The sequence below is a fragment of the Dermacentor andersoni genome, chromosome 8 (genome assembly GCF_023375885.2).
Source record: "Dermacentor andersoni chromosome 8, qqDerAnde1_hic_scaffold, whole genome shotgun sequence".
Classification (NCBI taxonomy): Eukaryota; Metazoa; Arthropoda; class Arachnida; order Ixodida; family Ixodidae; genus Dermacentor; species Dermacentor andersoni.
The window spans coordinates 21,314,061-21,338,179 of NC_092821.1; the positions used below are offsets into that span (position 1 = coordinate 21,314,061).

General features: G+C 47.0%; 1 protein-coding gene and 9 non-coding genes across 10 annotated transcripts; all 10 read left to right on the forward strand.

Annotated features, from left to right (window-relative positions):
- Positions 1-236: 236 nt before the first annotated feature.
- On the forward strand, positions 237-310 carry TRNAI-AAU (transfer RNA isoleucine (anticodon AAU)). Its single transcript has one exon. It is a non-coding gene; the product is annotated as a tRNA-Ile (tRNA).
- Positions 311-5,140: 4,830 nt separating this feature from the next.
- Positions 5,141-5,214, forward strand: TRNAI-AAU (transfer RNA isoleucine (anticodon AAU)). The gene has a single exon. It is a non-coding gene; the product is annotated as a tRNA-Ile (tRNA).
- A 1,107-nt stretch (positions 5,215-6,321) lies between these two features.
- On the forward strand, positions 6,322-6,395 carry TRNAI-AAU (transfer RNA isoleucine (anticodon AAU)). Its single transcript has one exon. It is a non-coding gene; the product is annotated as a tRNA-Ile (tRNA).
- A 167-nt stretch (positions 6,396-6,562) lies between these two features.
- TRNAI-AAU (transfer RNA isoleucine (anticodon AAU)) lies at positions 6,563-6,636 on the forward strand. The gene has a single exon. It is a non-coding gene; the product is annotated as a tRNA-Ile (tRNA).
- A 251-nt stretch (positions 6,637-6,887) lies between these two features.
- Positions 6,888-8,036, forward strand: LOC126526584 (uncharacterized). Its single transcript, XM_050174441.1, has one exon. It carries the CDS (start codon positions 6,888-6,890, stop codon positions 8,034-8,036), a length of 1,149 nt encoding a protein of 382 aa, XP_050030398.1.
- A 9,719-nt stretch (positions 8,037-17,755) lies between these two features.
- On the forward strand, positions 17,756-17,829 carry TRNAI-AAU (transfer RNA isoleucine (anticodon AAU)). The gene has a single exon. It is a non-coding gene; the product is annotated as a tRNA-Ile (tRNA).
- A 165-nt stretch (positions 17,830-17,994) lies between these two features.
- TRNAI-AAU (transfer RNA isoleucine (anticodon AAU)) lies at positions 17,995-18,068 on the forward strand. Its single transcript has one exon. It is a non-coding gene; the product is annotated as a tRNA-Ile (tRNA).
- Positions 18,069-23,248: 5,180 nt separating this feature from the next.
- TRNAI-AAU (transfer RNA isoleucine (anticodon AAU)) lies at positions 23,249-23,322 on the forward strand. The gene has a single exon. It is a non-coding gene; the product is annotated as a tRNA-Ile (tRNA).
- A 403-nt stretch (positions 23,323-23,725) lies between these two features.
- On the forward strand, positions 23,726-23,799 carry TRNAI-AAU (transfer RNA isoleucine (anticodon AAU)). The gene has a single exon. It is a non-coding gene; the product is annotated as a tRNA-Ile (tRNA).
- A 166-nt stretch (positions 23,800-23,965) lies between these two features.
- Positions 23,966-24,039, forward strand: TRNAI-AAU (transfer RNA isoleucine (anticodon AAU)). The gene has a single exon. It is a non-coding gene; the product is annotated as a tRNA-Ile (tRNA).
- The last annotated feature ends 80 nt before the right edge of the window (positions 24,040-24,119 follow it).

Here is a 24,119-nt window from a genome sequence, read left to right on the forward strand (position 1 = left end):
GCACGCACGTACTTTAAAATTGATTTTAGACATGTTCTGAGCGATATTCGCCGCTGATATTTTTTAGACGATGTGTGTGTGACCCACTAAATCGATCTGACAAGTTATCACGACTTCAAATTTTTGTGTCAGTACTCCTTTAACGGATGAGAAGTTCATCTGTCTGTGTATATATATGTTCATTATGTTGTCCTTCCGATGTACTGCTGATTACCGGGTATAAAGAAGAAAAAAACGGCCTGCTAGCTCAGTCGGTTAGAGCGTCGTGCTAATAACGCAAAGGTCGTAGGTTCGATCCCTGCGCAAGCCACTATGTTTATTTTCATGCACATCCCAATGGCTACCCTCCATATTTTCTTACATTTTATTTTCTTACGTGATGCAAATACGCATCCCTCTCCCTTCGTCGTCACCCACTACGCGCACGGAAAATGACTCGCCCTTGTCTTTTGGTTGGCCGCGCAATTGCTCTCACTCGGCCTGCTAGCTCAGGGATTCCACTTCAGGCCACCGAGCGTGACGGACGTGTATATCATGGGCTCCGTAGGAGCGGCTTCAGCGGACCAGACGGGCCGTGGTAACAGGATTTCTGTCTCGGACGACGAGTATCAAGTTGTTTTGCCTAGTCTGCCAACAGGGCGTTTTGTTTTGAATACGGTTTTTCTACACTGTGATATCGGGGCCCGCCCATACCGCGTGGAAGATTTTCGGGATGCGCTGGCACAGTTATCGCTCCTGCCGGAAATGGCTGCTGTCGGGACCTACCGTATGAGCCATGTGTGGGCCGTGACCTTCAAGGACAGCGACGCGGTGAGAAAGATCGTCAGCGTTGGAGAGCTGCAGGTCAAAAAGGGGCGGTGTCTCGTCATCGACCCCGCCAACCAGGACGTACGCCTGAAAGTGCATTGGCTGCTGCCCAGGGTTCCTGACGAGGACGTACGTTTTGCCTTCGCGCCGTTTGGAAAGGTCACCGACGTCGTCCGCGAGCGCTGGTGGGTTCACGGGGTGGCTGATAAGAACTCAACAACAAAGCTGGTTACGCTGAAGTTGAAGCCGGGCGTAAAGCTCGACGACCTTCCACATCAGGTGAGCGTCACCGGGGAACTGGCTCTCGTGGTTGTGCCGGGCAGGGCTCCTCTCTGCCTACGCTGCCGCGGCACGGGCCACATTCGTCGCGAGTGCCGTATTCCACGGTGTGGTGCCTGCCGACGCTTCGGTCATGAGGACAGCCAGTGCGAGCGCACGTACGCTAGCGTGACCGGACCCGTGGGCAACGAGGACGACTCCGCCCTACTCATGGACGAGGCGGACATGGAAGACACGCCGTCCGCGGCGGGTGAAGCAGCTGACGTCGTGGCAAAGCCGGCGGTGCGGCTTGAACAGGAGGAGAAACAAGTCGCTCAGGCTGTTGTCACAGGACACCAACAAGCGACGGCAGAGGGCACCGCGGCCATGCCGAATGCTGAAGAGAAAACCCCACCTGAGGCGGAGGTCATCCTGAGCGCTAGTTTTTCAGAACCTTGCCAGGAAGGGGGGCCCAAGTTGCACTTGAGAGCCCTTTCCGGAAGGTCGAGCTGCGTCTCCTTTAAAGGCATTCGACGTGGTTATCAGCGCACCTTTATGAGCGCTCATACCTGTGTAACTGTGATGGGCACCACTCTACCGTGTAGCCATGGCGGTTAATGTCGAAGGAAGGCTACGTGTAGCTACGTTAAACGTACGAGGGCTCAGTGCAAGAAGACGGCAATGTCAGCTAAGTCGTCTCCTCTTGGGTAATGACTTACATATAGTGGGAATCCAAGAAACAAAAATTGAGAGCCAAGATGTAACCGACATAATGGTAATTTTCCTGCTCACTTTGATGTGTGCGTTTGTCACGCTGTTGGTGGACCAGGCGGCTGCGCTATATTCCTACGAAATAATTTTGGCATTTGTGTGCAATCAGTGTTTTCGTATAAAACTGCGCGTCTCTTAATGGCCGATTTTTGTTTTCGTGATGTGGATTACCGTGCTATTTGTATCTATGCGCCGAATATTGAAACGGACCGTCGATCCTTCTTTGAGCGTCTTGAAGCGTACGTAAACTGTTCCAAGGTCGTAATACTGCTGGGCGATTTTAACTGTGTTTGCTATGCTGAAGACCGAGCAAAATGTTCACGCGTTCGTGATAAGAGTGCTGAATTTCTAAACGCAGTGGTGCATGATTATGACCTGGAAGATGTGGGTACTGTTTTTGCCAGCGGTACTCGCCCGCAATTTAACCACCTCCAGCGTGATAGCCACGCTCGATTAGATAGATTATAAGTGTCAGCCGAACTAGTGCCCTTATGTTGTGAATATGATGTGCAAGCTTTAGCATACAGTGATCACTGCTTGGTAACTGCCACGTTCGGGAAAGGAGAGAGCAAACGGCCCTTTAACTGGGATCTCTGGAAAATGAATGCGCAGTTGTTGAATGGCGATCCTTTTGTCGATGCCCTAGCGAAGGAACTAGAAAACCTGACTTCAGCCAAGCCATTAAGCTTTGCCATTCAATGGGAAGAATTTAAACAAAGTCAAAACCATGGCCATTGAAAGAAGCAGTGTCATTAGACACAAGCAGAAGCGAGCAGAAACAAATCTTCGCCAGCAACTGCAATTTTTTATCAGCATGGAAAGTGTCGAGCCTGGTGTGTATGTTATCGAATTAAAGGAAGTGAGACCTGAACTGGAAAGGATGGATACTGAAAAATACAAAGGAGCACTTGTGAGATCAAGGTCTGAGAAGTTGTGGGCGGGAGAAACTCCAACGAAACGAGCTTTATCAGACGAGAAAAAGTACGCTTGTTGGAAAGAAATCTGCCAGCTAGCTAAAGGCAATGACATTGCATCCGACAAAAATGACATCAAGCAAGGGATCGCCGATCACTTTAAAGCAATTTTAGCTCATCCGCGGAATCCTAAATGTAGCTAGCAGAATGAATTTCTCTCGCTGATGCCAAAGCTCGATGAAGAAGTCAGGACACGGCTGTAACTGCCAAATAGCCTGAGTGAGATAGAGTGCGCAATAGACCAGTTATCCATCGGTAAAGCACCTGGGCCAGATGGCTTGGGGGCCACTTTCTATAAAACCTTCAAGTCTGCATTGGCCCGTGCTCTTCACGAAGTTATCAGGGAAGCGTATGAGCGAAAAAGATTGCCCTTGTCATTCACAACCTCTCATATCGTGCTAATTCCGAAGAGTGATGACGAGGAAAAACTTTTATTGCCAGGATCATATCGCCCGATAACTCTAGCCAATGTCGACTATAAAATATTCACGACAGCTTTGGCCAAACGACTGCAAAGTGTAATTAAAACATTGGTAGGGCCGCACCAGACTTGTGGCATTAAAGGCCGCAGCATTGCAACGAATGTACACACGGCTCGAAGTGTGCTTGAGTGCTGCGATGTGATTGGCGACCACGTCGCGATGATGCAGATCGATTTGGTAAAGGCTTTCCACCTCGTCTCGCACAAGGCTTTGTTCTGCATACTGGAACATGCGAACGTTGGCAAAGTCATAACGGAAGGCGTCATCATGGCGTACAGAGAATGCTTAACGCGCATCATTGTTAATGGGGAGCTCACCGATAGCTTTCCCGTGCTCTCGTCGGTGCGGCAAGGATGCCCGCTGTCGCCCCTTCTATTTGCCGCTTATCTCGAACCACTCTGTTTGGCGATCAGAAATAACGAGCGCATAGCGGGCTATCGGCTGCAGGCAGCACACGTTAAAATTTTGGCATATGCCGACGATATCGCGATTTTCTGCACAACCAAAGCGAGCATTAAGGAGGCAACGACTGTCGTTGAAAAGTTTTGTGATTCAACTGCAGCCCAGATAAACTGGGATAGGAGTTACGGCTTCTGGCATGCTAGTTGGAAAGACACGCCGGAGACCTTTTATCGATTGAAGTGGTCGACGTTACCAACGCAATACTTGGGTGTGCCTCTCGGAAATTACCGTGAACCTGAATCGTACTGGCTAGATCAAGTGTCGAAAGCAAAGGAAAAGGCTGACGGGTGGAGAGGAAAACAATTGTCAACGTTTTCTAGAGCCACTGTTCGCAACCTTTTTTTAGTTTCTAAGATATGGTACGTTATGAATGTGTTGTGTACTGCGAGGGTAAGCGTACAAAAAGTTAACTGTGTTTTCGCTATTTTCATTTGGGCCTCCACCTGGGAGAGGATGAGTCGAACGAACTTGTTCCTCCCGGTCAAGAAAGGTGGGCTTGGTTTAGCTCATTTGTTTCTGAGACAAGTCGTGTCACGCTTTGTGTCTTTACGGGATCAAAACGATCCTTTTCTCCGAACAGTGATACAGGTACGGCTGTGTAGACAACTTCCAGGATTCATTGTTTCGACTGTTCACAATATGCCAGGAGCAGTGACTGGTTACCTACGTGAAGTGGTATGTTCATATAAGATTTTGAAAGTACGTTTTTCACAGCAATACCTGTCCACCGTTACCAAGAAAAGACTATACAGAGATCTCGTGGACACGATGTTCCCTCCACCTTTGTACCGTTTTCCGCAACGTGGAGGCCCAGGACAAGACGTTCTAAAGAGAGTGAAAAAAATGCCAATACGGCCGTCAGCTAAATCTTTTTTCTTCGAATTGCATACAAACACCCTTCCCGTTAAGACCTGGCTTCATGAGAAGGGTATTTTCATCCCCTGGAGCACCGACTGTTTATTATGTAAAAAACCGGAAACAATAGAACATGCATTCTTAGATTGCTGGGACGCCATCTTTCACTGGGATGTTCTGCAGTTACCCCTGGACCCATATGGAATACGCTTCTTACCGATTGATAACGCCGAGGATGCCCAGTATGACCTTATTATGATCCTGAGCCTCCACGCTATGTGGAAAACTAGATTGCAATTTCAAAACGGAGACATTGTTGTTCGACCGGCTTGGGAAAGCTTCATTGAGAGTGTTGTGTGTGTGAGAGATGCTTTCAAAGCGCTGCCTGACGCACCACAATGGATCACCTTATTTGATGAATTAGCGTTGTTAAAAAGATTTTAGTACCGTGTTGGCCAAAGTGTGGTCCACACGTTATCTTTGTGAACCTTGGTGAGTACGTCGAAGTCGGCAATAATAAAAAACAAAATCGGCCTGCTAGCTCAGTCGGTTAGAGCGTCGTGCTAATAACGCGAAGGTCGTAGGTTCGATCTCTGCGCTGGCCACGATGTTACAAGTGTTGTGTATGTCAAGAATTTGTGTGCAGAAATTGCACAGAATATTTGCTGTTTTTTTGTGGGCATCTGGTTGGGAAAGGATGAGTCGTGTAAACTTATTTCATGCGGTGGGGAATGGAGGTGTAGGTTTATCTCATTTGTTCTTGAGACAGGTCGTGTCGAGATTTGTGTTTTTCCGCGACCAAAGTGACGCGTTCTTGCGCACTGTCATTCAACTGCGATTGTGTGATGCATTGCCCGATTTTATTGTCACGTCACACACGCTTCGTAATGTGGCTGTGAAAGGATTTATGCATGAAGTTGCGGATAGTGTCCGTTTTCTGAGAGCGCATTTTTCAGTAGATTATCTTTCAGATGTTTCCAGAAAGAAGCTTTACAAGGACCTTATTTATGTCATGTGCCCTACACCGATTTATCGTTCAGCATATCATTTAGGACAAGAGCGGAATGTGCTGAAACGTGTAAAAGGTTTCCCTGTGAAGGCTTCTACAAAAACTTTCTTCTTTATGTTACACTGCGGCACACTACCTGTCAAACCTTGGCTCCAGGAAAAAGGTATCTTTGTGCCTGGGAGCGTCAACTGCATCATTTGTAAAAAGCCACATACAATGGAGCATATTTTCTTGAATTGCTGGGATTCCATATTCTTATGGGACATCCTACAGAGTACTCTCAAAAAAGATTTCCCATTAACGCCTTTCGGGATAAGGTTTCTGCCTGTTGAGCAAACAGAGATGGTGCCGTATGACCTAATAATGTAGTTTTGCATGCACAGTCTCTGGAAGACGCGAATGGCGGTCAGAAATACAGACCAAGTTGCAGGACCAGCAAAAGAGTGTTTTGTTGAAAATATTGTATATGTACGTGACGCATATAGGTCTTTATGCGAGCCCCCAGAATGGCTGTGGATCTTTGACCACCTCACGACAACAAAATACCTTTAACCAAGCTGTATAATGTGTAATGCAGCCGGTGTTTTTATCGCCTCATTTCATTGTGAATATGGTTTTCCTTTGAATTCAAAATTGTGAATTGAGTCATTCCATGTTTTTTCGTATTGTATCGCTAACAGGCACTAAATAAAGAAAAAAAATCGGCCTGCTAGCTCAGTCGGTTAGAACGTCGTGCTAATAACGCGAAGGTCGTAGGTTGGATCCCTGCGCAGGCCACGATGTTTCTTTTTATGCATATCCCGACGGCTACCTTCCTTATTTTTTTACATTTTATTTTCTGACGTGATGCATGTACGCATCCCACTCTATTCGCCGTCGCCGCCTACGCGAACGGTAAATCACTCGCCCTTGTCTTTTGGTTGGCCGCGCCGCAGCTCTCACTCGGCCTGCTAGCTCAGTCGGTTAGAGCGTCCTGCTAATAACGCGAAGGTCGTAGGTTCGATCCCTGCGCTTGCCACGATGTTTCTTTTTATGCATATCCCGACGGCTACCTTCCTTGTTTTCTTACATTTTATTTTCTTACGTGATACACGTACGCATCCCTCTCTCTTCGCCGTCGCCGCCTACGCGAACGGAAAATGACTCGCCCTTGTCTTTTGGTTGGCCGCGCCATAGCTCTCACTTGGCCTGCTAGCTCGGATTCCACTTCCGGCCACTGCCGTGAACGGTCGGGGAATGTTACGCTCCTCTGGGGCGGTGTCAGCGGCTATGCCTAGCCGCGGAAACCGGAATGCAGCCAGTGCCAACCAGGATTATGAAATCATTTTACCTACTCCACCAACCGGTCGTATTGTTTTGAACACTGTATTTTTTCATGCGGATGTTCGTGGAAGACCCTACCGTGTAGAAGATATTCGTGATGCACTTGGTACTTTGGCAATGCTTCCTGACGTTGAAGCGTTAGGGGCATTCCAAATGAACCACGTGTGGGCGGTGACGCTGAAGACTACGGAGGCTAAGAATAGGTTGCTTTCTGCAACTGAAGTGACCGTGAAGGAGCGCCGTTGTCTCATCGTAGATCGAAACAACCAAGATGTTCGACTAAAGCTGCATTCGGTCCTGCATTATGTGGACGACGAAGACATACGGACCGCTTTTGCACCCTACGGAAAAGTCACCGAAGTCGCAAGAGAGCGATGGCGAACGGAAGGGTTATCGGACAAAGGCTCTACAACGCGTATTATCAGACTTCAGCTCAAGGCAGGCTACACGAAGGAAGACATCCCACATCAACTACGAGTAGCAGGTGATCTCACTTTAGTCGTAGTGGCTGGAAGAGCTCCACTCTGCTTACGGTGTAAAGGGACTGGTCACATACGACGCGAATGTCGTGTTCCTCGGTGCGCGCTGTGCAGACGTTTTCGTCACGCTGAGGAAGAGTGCGTGAAGACTTATGCGAAGGTTACAGGCCGATCTGCGTGGGACGACAACGCAGAGCTACAAATGGATGAATCGGAACCTGAGGATGTTTCCACCAGCAAGACCAAAGAACCCGAACAAGAGGAAACGCCCTCTTCGTCGCATTCGCCCAACGTAAACAAAGAGAAAGAGGATAACGCCGAGCAAGTTGTACAACCTGCGCTGCCTCCTGCAACGAAAACCAGTACGTCCAACAGTTCAGGGAAAAAAACCATCAAGAGCCAGTCAACGCCTTTGGAGAAATCCGAAGATGTCGACATTAAGGATTTCAAGACCGGTGCGGGGAAGAGAACACGCGAGGAAACACCAGCAGCGAACGCGGCCTCAAACGAGCCCACTGCCGGCGAGCCACCCCCTAAAGCGGCCCAAGGGCGCCGCACGAGCTTCAAGCCAAAGCCCAACGTACCACTGGACCGTCATATTCCGGGGGGCACGTAGCCCCCTGGATCAGTGAAGCCCGGGTCAGCCTCCTGGTTCCGACGCTACACATGCTAAAAGTGGGCGAGGACAAGCTAAGGGGCTGTAACCCCAGTTGCTTCTTTCTGAGACACTCATGGTGTGTTTGCCCATGGCAACTGAAGATAGAAAAGCTTCCAGTGAAAATTTTCAGCCTCTCACAGAACAAGGTGAGTGCCATGCGACCTGTTTGATCATTCTCATAAATGGCGGTAAAACTTGACGCGCCACTTAGCATAGGCACGTTAAACGTGCGGGGCCTTTCTACAAGGCGTCGACAGTACCAAGTAAGCCGTCTTTTAATGGAAAATGACCTTGACATCGTAGCAATCCAAGTAACCAAAGTCGAAAGCCAAGATCAAACAGATCGCACGGTAGAACCTTTTACTCGACGGTACTATGTATGTGTGTGTCACGCAGTAGTCTCGTCCGGTGGGTGGGCCTTGTTACTACGCAGCTCCCTGGGAATCGTAGTAGAGACCGTGACTGGGTGTAAAACTGGGCGGTTAGTTGTGTGTGATTTTATTTTCTCTGCTTTGAAGTGGCGGGCAATATGTTTGTACGCGCCTAACAGAGAAACCGATCGCTCAGCTTTTTTTGAAAGTCTTGAATCCTTTTTAAATTCTGAAAGAATGATTGTAATGCTTGGCGATTTTAACTGTGTGTGTTTTTCTGCCGATAGAATAAAGAATGAACCGGTACGCGATAATAGTGCCATGAAATTAAGCGCGATAGTTCAGGATCACTGCCTAGAAGATATTGGTCATATTGCAGCTGGCGGAAAACGGCCACGTTTCACTCACTTCCAACGCACAAGCCATGCACCCTTGGACAGGTTATACATATCTGCAAATATAGTGCCGCTGTGCCAAGATTACAACACAAAACATGTTTCGTTCAGTGATCACAGTTTGGTTATGGTTTCCTTAGGAGCAAAGCACAAAGGGCCATCATTCAGTTGGACACTTCGGAAGTTTAATGATAAGCTTCTGAACAATGATAACTTTGTGAGCAAAGCAAAAGAATGCATAGAAAGACTATTGTCTAAAACGGATAGTTTCATCGCTGAATGGGAGCTGTTCAAACAAGAGATTAAGATCATTGCAATCGAGAGGGCATGCGCACTACACCGCAGTGAAAGAAACGAAGAAAACGTGCTCCGTAGTCAATTAGACTATTTGCTGAACGCAGAAAGCACACAACCAGGGGCAATAAATAATATAATTAAGGATGTCAAAAACAAACTGGAAGCAATAGATATCGAAAGATATAAAGGAGACATTGTTCGCGCTCGTGGCGAAAGACTGTGGTTGGGAGAAACGCCTACCAAGCGCTCACTAGCGGATGAGAAAAGTTATGCCGTCAAAAATGAAATAGAAGAAATACAGTATGAGGGCGTTGTTACAAAAGACAAACGGATAATTGAACTTGCTTTTGTGGAGTACTTTAAAAATATGTCAGGTCATAAAATTGATATTGCAACCGGCTTTGAAAATGAGTACCTTCACTTAATGCCAAGGTTAGACGATGACGTGAAGACCCGCCTTGAAGCAGATATTACCGTACGCGAAATTGAAGATGAAATTGATGAGTTATCCGTAGGCAAATCTCCAGGCCCGGATGGCTTAAGCAGTTGTTTTTACAAAGCTTTTAAAGTGGATCTGGCAAAAGCCCTGCATCATGTAATAACCGAAGCATATAATGAAAATGTAGTGCCCCTATCTTTCAACTGTTCTCACGTTGTATTAATACCCAAGACAGATGACCCAGTTAAACTTCTATCGGTTTCGTCCTATCGACCGATAAGCTTAAGCAATGTAGATTACAAAATATATATGAAAGTACTGGCAAAAAGATTACAAACCGTGTTCACAGTTTTGGTAGGACCTCACCAGACATGTGGGATCAGGGGACGCTCGATATTTACTAACATTCATGTTACCAGAAGTGTACTTGAATACTGCGATGACTTTTCAGAGGGGGTAGCAATGCTACAGCTTAATCTAGAAAAAGCTTTCGATCGTGTATCGCATCAAATTATTTTTAGTCTTTTGGAGTATATTAATGTTGGGTTTGTGATTGCGACTGGTGTGAAAATGTGTTACACTCACAGTTCAGCAAGCATAATTGTAAACAAAAGTGTCAGCGAAAGTTTCAAAGTTCAATGTAGTATTAGGCAAGGGTGTCCATTATCATCATTATTGTTTGCAATTTTTCTCGAACCTTTCTGCTTAAAGATTCCTAATAATGACACAATACATGGCTTCAAATTACTCACAAGTGAAGTTAAAATACTGTGTTATGCTGACGACATAGCAGTCTTCTGTGGCGATAAGGAAAGCGTTAAGGAGACCGTTAAAGAAGCAGAAATTTTTTGCTCGCACATGGGCAGTATGATAAATTGGAACAAATGTTTAGGCTTCTGGCATGGGTCGTGGGAAAACACCTCAGATGATTTCGCTAACATGAAATGGACTGTGACACCTGCACAATATCTCGGAGTGCCCTTAGAACATTATCGCGATACAACGCGATACTGGAACGAGGAAACCAAACGTGTTAAGGAACAAACAGATAAATGGGGTTGGCGGGATTTCTCCGTTTTCGAGCGTGCTACAGTTTCCAACGTGTTTTTAGTCGCGAAAGTGTGGTATGTTCTTCAAGTGCTTTGTATGTCTCGTACCAACGTGCAGAAGTTGCACAGAGTACTTCTATTAAAGTTTTTCCAATCCAATCTTTGCAGTGTTCGTGTGGCGTTCAACATGGGAAAGATGCAGCAGAACTAATTTATTTCGATCAGTCCGTAGCGGCGGACTAAGATATGTCATTTATTTCTCAAACAAGTTGTGACAAGATTTATTTTTTTGCGCGACCAAAATAACGGATTTCTGCGAACAATTTTACAATTACGAATGAGTGATGTAATTCCTGAATATGTTGTATCAAATGTCACAAAAAAAGGGAGTGTTCGCGGCTTTCTTCGTGAGCTCGTTATGTCTTTTCGAATGCTAAAAGTGAGATTCTCAATGGAGTACCTAAGTAATGTACCTAAAAAGCGTTTATACAAGGATCTGATTGATATTATGTTGCCAGTGCCCATATATCGTGCCAAGTATTGTGTAGGTTCGGAAGGAGACGTGTTGAAACGTGTTAAAAGAATGACAGTCCGCTCCTCAGTTAAGACGTTCTTCTTTCAGCTCCATACCAATACCTTGCCAGTTAAACCATGGTTGCAAGAGAGAGGACTGTTCGTACCGTGGTCAGTTAATTGTCTCATTTGTTCAAAGCCTGAGACAATCGAACACATTTTCTTAGACTGCAGGCATGCCATATTCCAATGGGATGCCCCGCAGGGGCGTCTGCGTCAGCAGGCGTTTGGTGTGTTGCGACACCACGGACCCGAGCACACGAGGGTTGGACCCTCCCGCGCGTAGCCGTGCGTGGCTTAGCCGTGTCCGGGGAAAAGGGGATCCTGGGGGTTGAGCCAACGCCGGGTGTTTGGACCTTTACGGCCCCTCGGCGGCGGCAACACACCCCTTTGGCCTCGGCTTCACGTAGACGGCACCCCCGGACTGACCCTCCCGGGGGAAATCGGTAGTTGCCTTTTCCTATCTCTCTCTTCCTCTAATCTTCGTCTTTCTCTTACTTTTCATCTTTCCTGTCTTCTCCTAGCTTCCGCTTACTTCCAATTTTTCCAGGCAGCAAGGGTTAACCTTGTGTGAATAACCAACCTAGGTTATCTCATATTTGGTTATAGCGATAACGTAAAGCTGGCGTTTGCAGGACCTGTCTTTACAGTCCCTGTAACGTCCCCTTGTAGGGCTTCATGGTGGGTGGCTGGCGTTGTTGCCGAAAATTCAATTCCTTTATGGCTAGCTCCTTCCCTCCGCTTCCTGATCGCCCTCACAAAAGAGGGCGCACCGATGAAGTTTTCCAGTTCCTTGGACGACAAAGACCAAACTTCCCACGTTACCATGTGATCCACTCAGAAAAATCCGATAAACAAGTACGAAACATTTCCCCTTTTCTAGTTTCCAAGTCCTTAACTGATGTCCTTGGTCCAGGCTACAAGGTATCAAGGCTGGCAAGTGGTGATCTCCTTTTAGAGCTCCATGATCAGAAACAGTACGATAAGTTGCCCAGTCTAGTATCATTTGGAGATGTTCCATTAACAGTGACTCCACACCGCACTCTCAACACCACCCGCGGCGTTGTCTCGGATGACGATTTGCTCCAGCTGACAGAGGCTGAGCTCCTGGAGGGCTTCAGTGATCAGAATGTTGTCAATGTGAGAAGAATTAAGATAAGAAGGGATGGAAAAGAAATTCAAACAAAGCACCTGATACTCACATTCGGTTCAAGTATTCTGCCCGAGTCTGTAGAGGCCGGGTACATCAAGCTCCGTGTCAGACCATATGTGCCAAATCCCCTAAGATGCTTCAAATGCCAGCGTTTTGGCCACAGCTCGCAGAGCTGCCGAGGCCGCCAAACATGCGCCAAATGCAGTGCCCTTGAACACGCCACTGAAGCTTGTGCGAACACTCTCCACTGTGTAAACTGTGATGGGGAGCACGCCGCGTACTCGCGGTCATGCCCATCGTGGAAAAAAGAAAAGGAAATTGTAACAATAAAAGTAAAGGAAAATATAAGTTTCAAGGAGGCACGTAGGCGGGTATCGTACCTGCCCAGGAAAACCTTTGCCGATGTGGCGCGTCAGGGGGCAGCGTCACAACGGCCTCCGGCGGCTGTCCGACCCACAGTCAGTGAGTCGGCAGTCACGCCATCTGCCCCCACGGCGGTTGCAGCTAGCGCTGCTCCGCCAACCGAGCAGACGGAGCCATCGACCCCGAAGGTGGGCACAGCCGAGGCTGCCCCAACCTCCGAGGCCCCCTCTAGCTCTGGCAACGGCCAGCGCAGCCAAATCCCTCAGGGAGCCCCATCGACCTCCGGGCTGGTGGGCGCAGGGGTCTTGCCCTCCAAGGCGGGACTCTCTCTGAAAACCTCTCGCTCGCAAGAGAACTTGTCCGGCGTCTCACAGGAGGCAATGCACACTACACCTGTCCCCAAGGCGCACCAAACGCCTAAGGAGCGTCGAGACTCGCTCGAACGCTTCAGAAAGAACAAAACACCTATTACAGGGCCTCGAAAGGGCTCTGTAATGTAAGGCATCCCTTTCGTTTCCGTAAACACAGCACTAATTTAATTTAAAACATGGATACACAAATCATTCAATGGAATGTCAGAGGTCTACTTAGAAATCTTGATGATGTTCAAGAACTCATCCATAAACACAATCCAAAAGTGCTGTGTTTACAGGAAACACACTTGAAATCAAAATACAGAAACTTTCTTCGACAGTATGTTACATTTCGCAAAGATCGCGATGATGCTGTCGCATCATCGCGCGGTGTTGCAATTATAATTCAAGAAAGCATAGCCTGTCAACGTGTACAGCTACGAACGGCCCTTGAGGCAGTGGCGGTTCGGGCTATTCTGCTAAACAAACTTATCACAATTTCCTCGCTTTATATTCCCCCACATTATAATCTAAGCAAACATGAATTTCAGACCTTTATAGATGAATTGCCAGAACCCTATGTTGTCATTGGCGATTTCAATGCACATAACTACCTGTGGGGCGACCTTCGTATAGATGCGCGAGGACGTCTTGTCGAAGAGTTCCTCTTTTCTTCTGGTGCGTGTCTGTTGAATAAGAAGAAACACACATATTACTCTCTTGCAAACAGAACCTATTCTTCCATAGATCTTAGCATAGTCTCCTCGTCTGTACTGCCTGAACTTGAATGGGAAGTTACCGACAACCCTTACGGTAGCGATCACTTCCCTATACTGCTAAGATCACCGAAAGAAAACGAATATCCAACACACGCTCCTAGGTGGAAGATTGAGACAGCTGATTGGGAGAAATTTCGATCTCTTACTAGTATCTCATGGGCTGACCTGTCTTCCTTAGGAATTGATGCTGCAGTCGAGTTCTTTACAGCATTCATATGAGATGTCGCATCTAAATGCATACCAGAAGTAAATGGCTTGGCGTGCAAACGGCGTGTCCCGTGGTGGAACGACGATTGTAGGATCGCTCGTAAAAATCAGAACAGGGGGTGGGGGTTGCTACGCGCTTCTCCCACTGCGGAGAATCTTAGCAATTTTAAAAAAGTAAAATACCAAGGTAGCCGAACCCGCCCACAGGCCAGAAGAGAAAGCTGGCAAAAGTATCTATCGAGTATTAACTCGTTTAGGGATGAGGCCAAAGCCTCGAACAGAGTAAATAGGATTAGAGGGCGGCAAACACATTCTCTCCCGCTGGTAAACACACAGGGAGATACACTGCAAGACCAGGCAGACTCACTTGGGGAATATTTTGAGAGCGTGTCAAGTCCAACAAATTATACACAATCCTTTCTCAAATACAAACAAACAGAAGAACGTAAGCCATTAACAAGAAAAGGTCGAGAGAATGAGCCTTACAACCGTCCTTTTTGTATTGCTGAATTGAGAGCTGCCTTGAGCGTATGCAACAGCTCTGCACCAGGATCTGATAGAATCATGTATGAAATGCTCAAAAAATTACACGATGACACGCAAGCTACATTACTCACACTTTTCAACACCATCTGGGATGCAGGGTACCTTCCAACCGCATGGAAGGAAGCTATTGTGGTCCCTGTTTTGAAACAAGGCAAAGACCCTTCCTCAGTGGCAAGTTACCGCCCGATAGCCCTCACAAGTTGCCTTTGTAAGGTATTTGAAAAAATGATTAATCGGCGACTCATCCATTTTCTTGAAATGAGCAAAATGCTTTATCCTTATCAGTGCGGCTTCCGAGAAGGGCGCTCCACAACCGACCATCTTGTACGTATTGAAGGACATATTCGTGACGCGTTTGTACACAAACAGTTCTTGTCGATATTCCTCGATATGGAGAAGGCGTACGATACGACCTGGCGCTACGGAATCTTGAGAGATTTGTCAGAAATGGGCATTCTTGGTAATATGCTAAACGTAATAAAAAGCTACTTGTCCAATCGTACCTTCCGGGTGAAAGTCGGCAATGTGCTGTCACGTCCTTTTACTCAAGAAACCCGTGTGCCCCAGGGAGGCGTGCTTAGTTGCACACTTTTTATTGTTAAAATGACAACGCTTCGTGCTTCCTTACCACCAGCCATTTTGTATTCCGTCTATGTGGACGACATTCAAATAGGCTTCAAATCCTGTAATCTCGCAGTATGCGAGAGACAGGTACAGCATGGTTTGAACAAGGTGTCAGGGTGGGCAGAGAAAAATGGTTTTAAAATCAATTCTCAAAAGAGTTCTTGTGTGCTGTTTACAAGGAAGAGAGGCCTAGTTCCGGATCCTTCCTTACAAATGTGTGGACAACAGATACCAGTAAACAAAGAGCACCAATTTCTAGGTGTCATACTCGACAATAGACTCACTTTCGTCCCACACATTAAACATCTTAAAGAAAAGTGTCTAAAAACAATGAACATAATCAAACTTCTATCCCAGACTACGTGGGGTAGTGACAGGAAGTGCCTAATGAATCTCTACAAGAGCCTAATCCGGTCACGATTAGATTATGGTGCCGTGGTATATAACTCTGCCGCCCCGAGCGCGCTAAAGATGCTATACCCCGTTCACCATCTGGGTATCCGCTTAGCCACAGGAGCTTTCAGAACGAGTCCCGTACAAAGTTTATATGTAGAATCGAATGAGTGGTCACTTCACATCCAGAGAACACACATCAGCCAAACATATTTTTTGAAAGTCCACTCTAATCCTGAACATCCCTGTTTTAACACCATTAATGACATGACATATGCTACACTGTTTCGTAAACGTCCTTCCGTAAGACAGCCTTTCTCGCTGCGTGTGAGGGAGCTTAGTGAAGAAATGCACGTTCCACTCCTCGAGCTTCGCCTAATGCATCCAGCCAAGCTGCTACCTCCTTGGGAGTGGCAGCTCATACAATGTGATATATCTTTCGTGGAAGTCACAAAGCATGCTCCAGAGATTGAAATCCAGATGCATTTCCGGGAAATCCAGCACAAATACTCCTGCACGGAGTTCTACACAGACGCATCAAAGTCACACGACGGGGTGTCCTATGCAGCCGTCGGTCCATCCTTCTCGGAACCCGACGTACTGCATCCGGAAACTAGTATCTTTACGGCTGAGGCCTACGCACTATTGTCGGCTGTGAAGCATATCAGGAAATCAAAACTCCAGAAAGCAGTCATATATACGGATTCCCTTAGTGTTGTGAAGGCCTTGATGGCAGTCTCTAACCACAAAAACCCGGTAATTAACGAACTCTATTCTGCTCTGTGTAAAGCGTATATAGGTAATCAGCATGTCATCATATGCTGGGTGCCAGGTCATAGGGGCATCGAAGGTAACGTTCTGGCGGACCAGATGGCCACGTCAGTTGCATCATTTTCTGCTAATCCCACCGCTGCAGTTCCTGTCACAGACCTGAAGCCCTTCTTACGGAGGAAACTACGGAACCAGTGGCAACGCCTATGGGACGCGGAAACAAATAATAAGCTCCACGTGATAAAGCCGCAGTTAGGATTCTGGCCTTCCGTAACAAAATCACGCCGGACAGATGTCCTATTCTGTCGTCTAAGAATAGGACACACATTTGGCACACATAACTTTTTACTCACCGGAAACGAGCCTCCAACCTGTGGTAGATGCGGGGAGAGGCTGACCGTCCTCCACGTCCTACTGGAGTGTCGGGCAGCCGAATCTGAAAGAAAGAAACATTTTCCCTTAGCATACCGCCAGCACATCCCCCTTCGTCCAGTAATGTTACTCGGCCCAGAACCGCTGTTTGACTCCAGCGCAGTCCTGGGCTTCCTGAAAGATGTTGTCTTGCATGTTCTTAGCCCCACATGTTCGTAGCGGGTCCTCTCTTCAGAGGATGCCGCTGTGATAGCTCTTTCGTATAGCACGCGCCTCTAGGCCCTTGTGTTTCAAGGGCTCTGGCGAGGCAGCAGTGCTCCAAGTAATTTTACTATCTTATACATTTTCCATTTTGCATCATTCTCCTACGATGGATTTTAATGGTCATAGTTTTCTTCATTAATCATCGCCATAATTTTATAGCACGTAGATTTTACGCAGTGTACAGCGACTATTTTTAGGCCACTTTACAGCCAAGTCACATCTTCCATAATAAATCATAATTAAAACTTGTCATGGCGCTCTTTGGCCAAACCTGGCCCTTGCGCCACTAAACACAACACATCATCATCATCATCATCCAATGGGATGTCTTGCAAAGAACGCTGAAAAAAGAGCTCCCTATATCACACTACGGTATCCGCTTTCTCCCAGTTGAAAAGAAAAAACGACGTGCCCTATGACATGATCATGACGCTGAGTCTACACAGCATATGGAAAACACGAATGGCCGTACGAAATGCTGATGTGGACGCCAAACCAGCCAGACAATATTTTATTGAAAGTGTTTCTCAAATAAGAGACGTGTATAAATCTCAGGCTGAACCACCAGAATGGTTACCTGTACTGGATACACTGGTAACCTTAAAACGTTTTTAACATCGGCATTTCGAGAAGTATATGTAATGACTATGTAACACTTTTTGTTCTTACCTTAGTATGGTGAATGTACTGCGTCCGTGATTATCCGACAATAAAGAAAAAAAAATATCGGCGGGCTAGCTCAGTCGGTTAGAGCGTCGTGCTAATAACGCGAAGGTCGTAGGTTGGATCCCTGCGCAGGCCATGATGTTTCTGTTTATGCATATCCCGATGGCTACATTCCTTATTTTTTACATTTTATTTTCTTACGTGATGCACATACGCATCCCTCTCTCTTCGCCATCGTCGCCTACGCGCACGGAAAATGACTCGCCCTTGTCTTTTGGTTGGCCGCGCCATAGCAGCACTCGGCCTGCTAGCTCAGTCGGTTAGAGCGTAGTGCTAATAACGCGAAGGTCGTAGGTTCGATCCTTGCGCAGGCCACGATGTTTCTTTTTATGCATATCCCGATGGCTACCTTCCTTATATTTTTACATTTTATTTTCTTACGTGATGCACATACGCATCCCTCTCTCTTCGCCGTCGCCGCCTGCGCGCACGGAAAATGACTCGCCCTTGTCTTTTGGTTGGCCGCGCATAGCTCGCACTCGGCCTGCTAGCTCAGTCGATTCTACTTCCGGCTTCCGTCCGGTTCGGTCGTGGAATGTCGAGCTCCGCTGGAGCGGCTGTTGCGGCCCGTTCGAGCCGCGGAATCAGGTTTTCGGAAACGACCCAACAGGAATATCAACTTGTTTTGCCACATCTGCCATCAGGAACTACTGTACTTACTACTGTGTTCTTACACGGCGACTTGAAGGCAAGGCCTTAACGCGTCGAGCATTTTCGCGATGCACTAGTCCGCCATCAGCTCATGTCGGAAGTTGTTGCTCTCGAGGCCTACCAAATGAACCACGTCTGGGCCATCACCTTCAAAGACGTTCAAGGCAAGAAGAAGCTTTTGTCTACCAAAGCTTTTAGCGTGAAAGACCACCGTTGTGCTGTGATTGACCCCTGCAACCAAGATGTGAGAATGAAGTTGTACTGGCTTCTCCACACCACGCCCGATGAAGACGTCAAAGCAGCCCTGTCACCATTCGGAACCGTGACCGAAAGCTCCAGAGAAAAATGGCGTGTTACCGGTTGCAACGACAAGGGGTCACATACACGCCTAGTGTCGTTGCATTTGAAGGCAGGGACGTCAGTCGAAGACCTGCCACAACAGGTGCGAGTAGGGGAGGATCATGCTCTAGTCATTGTGCCAGGAAGGCCTCCGCTTTGCCTGCGGTGTCAGTGTACGGGCCATATACGTCGCGGATGTCGCGTGCCGCCCTGTGGACTGTGTCACCGCTACGGCCACGAAGAGACCCAGTGCGTGCGTAGCTACGCGAACGTCACTGGGCCGGGTCGTAGCGACATATTAGACGAACACCTGATGGATCAGGACGACGCCGAAGAGACAGCAGCAGCAAGCGAAACACATCCCAGCGAGGACAAGACGCCTGAGGCCATGCCCCCGATGTAGACGGAGCACAGAAACTTCAGAGTGCCACTGAGGAACTGCCGCAAAAGCTTACCCCTGCAAACGATACCGTAAGCGTAACTACTGTCAAAGAGCCTGGGCCCAGCGAAACACGGGAAGGCGAGAAGGAAGAAACGTGCACCGACGTCACAATGGGAATGCCGGCTACGGCAGTTACTAAGCGCCCGCGAGAAAAAGCAAGCAGCGACGACTAGCGCTCTGACTCAAAGTTTACAGAAGAATCTCCCTCCAAAACAGCGTCCACCCGTAGGTCTAGCTTCAAACCAAAACCTACCATGCCACCAGACAGGAAACCAGCGCTGTCCATGCCCCCGCGTTAGCGGGAGCATGGTTCGGCTAATCACTTCGTTGCGGGACCGGTGAAAGACTTACATCTACAATGGACAATCACGGACGGCAACTCAACCAAGCGACGGGCTGCATCGGTTGCAGCAAAGACAGCAGTGGTCACTGGTCTAGCGTTGTAAGTTTCCACTCATCTGAACAGTATCTTGCGTCGGTTTGTGTAAACTTCACTTACAATGGCCGTTAATCCTGGAATAGCCCTTCGTGTTGCAACACTAAACGTACACGGCTTCGGAGCCCGAAGGCGGCAACTTCAACTGAGCCGCCTGCTATTAGAAAATGATATCGACATTCTAGCTATCCAGGAAACAAAAATTGAAAGCGATGAACAAACTGATGTGATGGTGGAAATCTTTCGGTCAAGATATAATCTCTGTGTGTGCCACGCCGTGGGTAAATCAGGGGGGTGCGCAATTTTCTTGCGTAACTCCGTCGGAATTGTAGAGCAGTCTGTCATCGCTTCTGAAAGTGGTCGCTTAGTAGCTTGCGATTTTTATGTTAAAGAGGCACTATGGCGAATTATTTGCATTTATGCACCAAACAAAGATAGTGAGCGTTTAGATTTTTTCCGATACATCGAAACCTTCTTGAAATGCGAAAGAAATGTGTTACTATTAGGGGACTTCAATTGTGTATGCATGGCTGAAGACAACGCCAAGAACCTACCGATACATGATAAGAGCGCATTGCAACTTAGCGCAATCGTTCAGGAATACGACCTAATTGATATAGGCGATGTACTGCGAGAAAAGCGAGTTCAGTTCACACATTTCCAAGGCACAAGCCACGCCCGACTTGACCGAGTATATCTGACAGCAAACCTCTTATCTTTTTGCACAACATATGCCGTTAAGCATGTAAGCTTTAGCGATCATAGTTTAGTGACTGTTACAATAGGCACAAAGCGTAAAACGAGCACCTTTAATTGGGACCTCTGGAAATTCAATGATAGCCTCCTGCAAGACGAAATCTTTATCGAAGTAATAACGGCAAAAATTAAAGAAATGCAGGAAAACGACTTCATCAGCCCTGTCGAGTTGTGGGAGCACTTTAAGTGTGAAGTTAAGATGAGCGCAATCGAAAGAGCTAGTGTCATGCGCTACAAGGCAAGACAGAAAGAAACCGAGTTGCAGCGTACTCTAGACTATCTCTTAAATGCGGAAAGCACTGTTCCCCGCCTGCTTGCAAACAAAGTTAAAGAAGTCAAAAGGCAACTTGAGATTATTGATTCGGAAAAATATCAAGGTGCGATGATAAGGTCGCGTGCCGAGCGGCTCTGGATGGGCGAAACACCTACCAAGCGACCGTTAAGCGACGAAAGAAGCTACGCTACGAGAAATGCAATAAGAGAGCTGCGCTACCAAGGTGCGCTTACCACAGACCAAAAGGTTATCGAACGAGCGCTAGTGCAACGTTTCAGAAACTTGCTAGGCTGCGGGGCGAATGTGCGAGAGGGCTTTGACACCCATTTTTTGAAATTAATGCCACGATTAGAAGATGAAGTAAAAACACAACTTCAAAGACCAATAAGTGTTAGTGAACCTGAAAATGCGATAGGTGACTTGCCTACAGGGAAAGCTCCGGGGCCCGACGGGCTTGGTGCCGCTTTTTATAAATTCTTTAAGCATCAAATGGCAAAAATGCTCCTCAGAGTTATAGAAGAAGCTTATGAATCCGAAATGATGCCTCCGTCATTTAAAAGAAGCCACGTCGTACTGCTACCAAAGACCAAAGACCCTGCAAAATTACTGTCACCCGAAGCATACCGACCCATAAGTCAAACTAACACGGATTATAAGGTTTTTATGAAAGTTATAGCTAAGCGACTTCAGTCCGTGATTACAAACTTGGTCGGTGAACATCAAACTTGTGGAATCAAAGGGAGAACCATACTCACGAATATTCATGTGACCAGAAGTATATTGAAACTATGTGACCTAATGCACGGACGGGTAGCCATGATTCAACTCGACTTAGAAAAAGCTTTCGATAAGGTAACCCACAGCATTCTTTTCTCCCTCTTAGAACACATCAACGTAGGTAACATCATATATGATGGAGTAAAAATGGCCTACACTGGCTGTTCTTCGAAACTAATTATTATTAAAAAATTAACCGAAAGCATTATGGCATACTCTGGTGTAAAACAGGGATGCCCTGCCAGTTCATTGCTATTTGCAATTTACCTCGAACCTCTGTGTTTAAATCTAATGATGAATAAAAAGATACGCGGTTTCCGGCTCTTATCACGTGAAATAAAGGTCTTATCCTATGCTGACGACATCGCAGTATTCTGCACTGACAAGGAAAGCATTCAGGAAGCTATCCATACCGCAAGAACTTTCTGCAGCCTTACAGGAAGTGCAATAAGCTGGCAAAAATGCTTAGGTTTTTGGCATGGTGAATGGGAATCTACGCCAGAAATGTTTGACACTATAAATTTCAGCGAGACAACTGCTACTTACCTCGGCGTACCACTCGAACATTACCGCGACACGACCGAGCAGTGGACAGCAGATACTGATCGGGCAAACGAGCAAACAAGAAACTGGGGAGGACGGAACCTCTCAATGTTTGCGCGTGCAACTGTGTGTAACTCGTTCCTCGTGGCTAAAGTGTTCTATATGTTGCAAGTATTATGTATGTCCAGAATGTGTGTACAAAAATTGCACAGGATATTCGCTATGTTTGTTTGGGGATCGGGATGGGAACGTACAAGCAGGCTAAACTTATTACATTCCGTGAATAACGGAGGTCTTGGTTTGTGTAATTTGTTTTTAAGACAAGTAGTCTCAAGGTTTATTTTCCTACGCGACCAAAGGAACGCATTTCTACAAACTGTTATACACGTCCAACTACACAATGCCTTATCTGAGTTCATTGTTACATCATGTGGAACACCACAAGTAGTGGTGAAAGGATATATGCGCGAAGTGGTAAGCGCTTTTCGTTTGCTCAAAGCCCATTTCTCACTTGAATATTTGTCTGTTGTCGGCCGGAAGAAATTGTATAAAGACCTCGTGGATATTTTGTGCCCCGTGCCTATATACCGCTCAACATACACTCTAGGGCCTGAACGCAATGTCTTGAAACGTGTAAAAAGAATGTCTATCAGGCCGACTACCAAATCTTTCTTCTTTCTTGTGCACAGTGGCACGCTTCCCGTAAAACCATGGCTAAGAGAGAAGGGTTTGTTTGTACCATGGAGTATCGATTGCGGTATATGCCATAAACCGGAAACTATAGACCATATATTTCTAGATTGTTGGGACTCAGTGTTCTTGTGGGACATCCTACAAAGAACCATCAAAAAAGAATTCCCTCTGACACCATTCGGTATTCGCTATCTGCCTTTTTAAGAGACGGGAGACGTGCCGTGCGACACAATAATGTTGCTCTGCATGCGCAGTGTCTGGAAGACAAGAATGGATGTAAGGCATGAAGCTCTCCAGCCTCGTTCTGCTCAGGAATATTTCGTGGAAAACATCCTGCACCTACGTGACATACATAAGGCCAAAGGGGAGCCACCAGCGTGGCTACCCATATTAGACAAATTAGCCACAGTTCGGTTCCCCTAACCAAGCTGCTTTACCCAATATGCAGCCGGTGTTTTTACCAAAGTACAACTACCTCTTTCTGTTTTTAACTCTAACGCGTGGAATGTTCTACTGAGAGCAAACGTGTTACCTTTTTTGTACGTGCGTTGTGTGTAAAACAGGTAATAAAGAAAAGAAAAAAAGGCCTGCTAGCTCAGTCGATTAGAGCGTCGTGCTAATAACGCGAAGGTCGTAGCTTCGATCCCTGCGCTGGCCACGATGTTTCTTTTTATGCATATCCCGATGGCTACCTTCCTTATATTTTTACATTTTTTTTCTTACTTGATGCACATACGCATCCCTCTCTCTTCGCCGTCGTCACCTACGCGCACGGAAAATGACTCGCCCTTGTCTTTTGGTTGGCCGCGCATAGCTCGCACTCGGCCTGTTAGGTCAGTCGGTTAGAGCGTCGTGATAATAACGCGAAGGTCGTAGGTTGGATCCCTGCGCAGGCCACGATGTTTCTGTTTATGCATATCCCGATGGCTACATTCCTTATTTTTACATTTTATTTTCTTACGTGATGCACGTACGCATCCCTCTCTCTTCGCCGTCGTCGCCTACGCGCACGGAAAATGACTCGCCCTTGTCTTTTGGTTGGCCGCGCATAGCTCGCACTCGGCCTGCTAGGTCAGTCGGTTAGAGCGTCGTGCTAATAACGCGAAGGTCGTAGGTTGGATCCCTGCGCAGGCCACGATGTTTCTGTTTATGCATATCCCGATGGCTACATTCCTTATTTTTTACATTTTATTTTCTTACGTGATGCACATACGCATCCCTCTCTCTTCGCCGTCGTCGCCTACGCGCACGGAAAATGACTCGCCCTTGTCTCTTGGTTGGCCGCGCCATAGCTCGCACTCGGCCTGCTAGCTCAGTCGGTTAGAGCGTCGTGCTAATAACGCGAAGGTCGTAGGTTCGATCCCTGCGCAGGCCACGATGTTTCTGTTTATGCATATCCCGATGGCTACCTTCCTTATATTTTTACATTTTTTTTCTTACTTGATGCACATACGC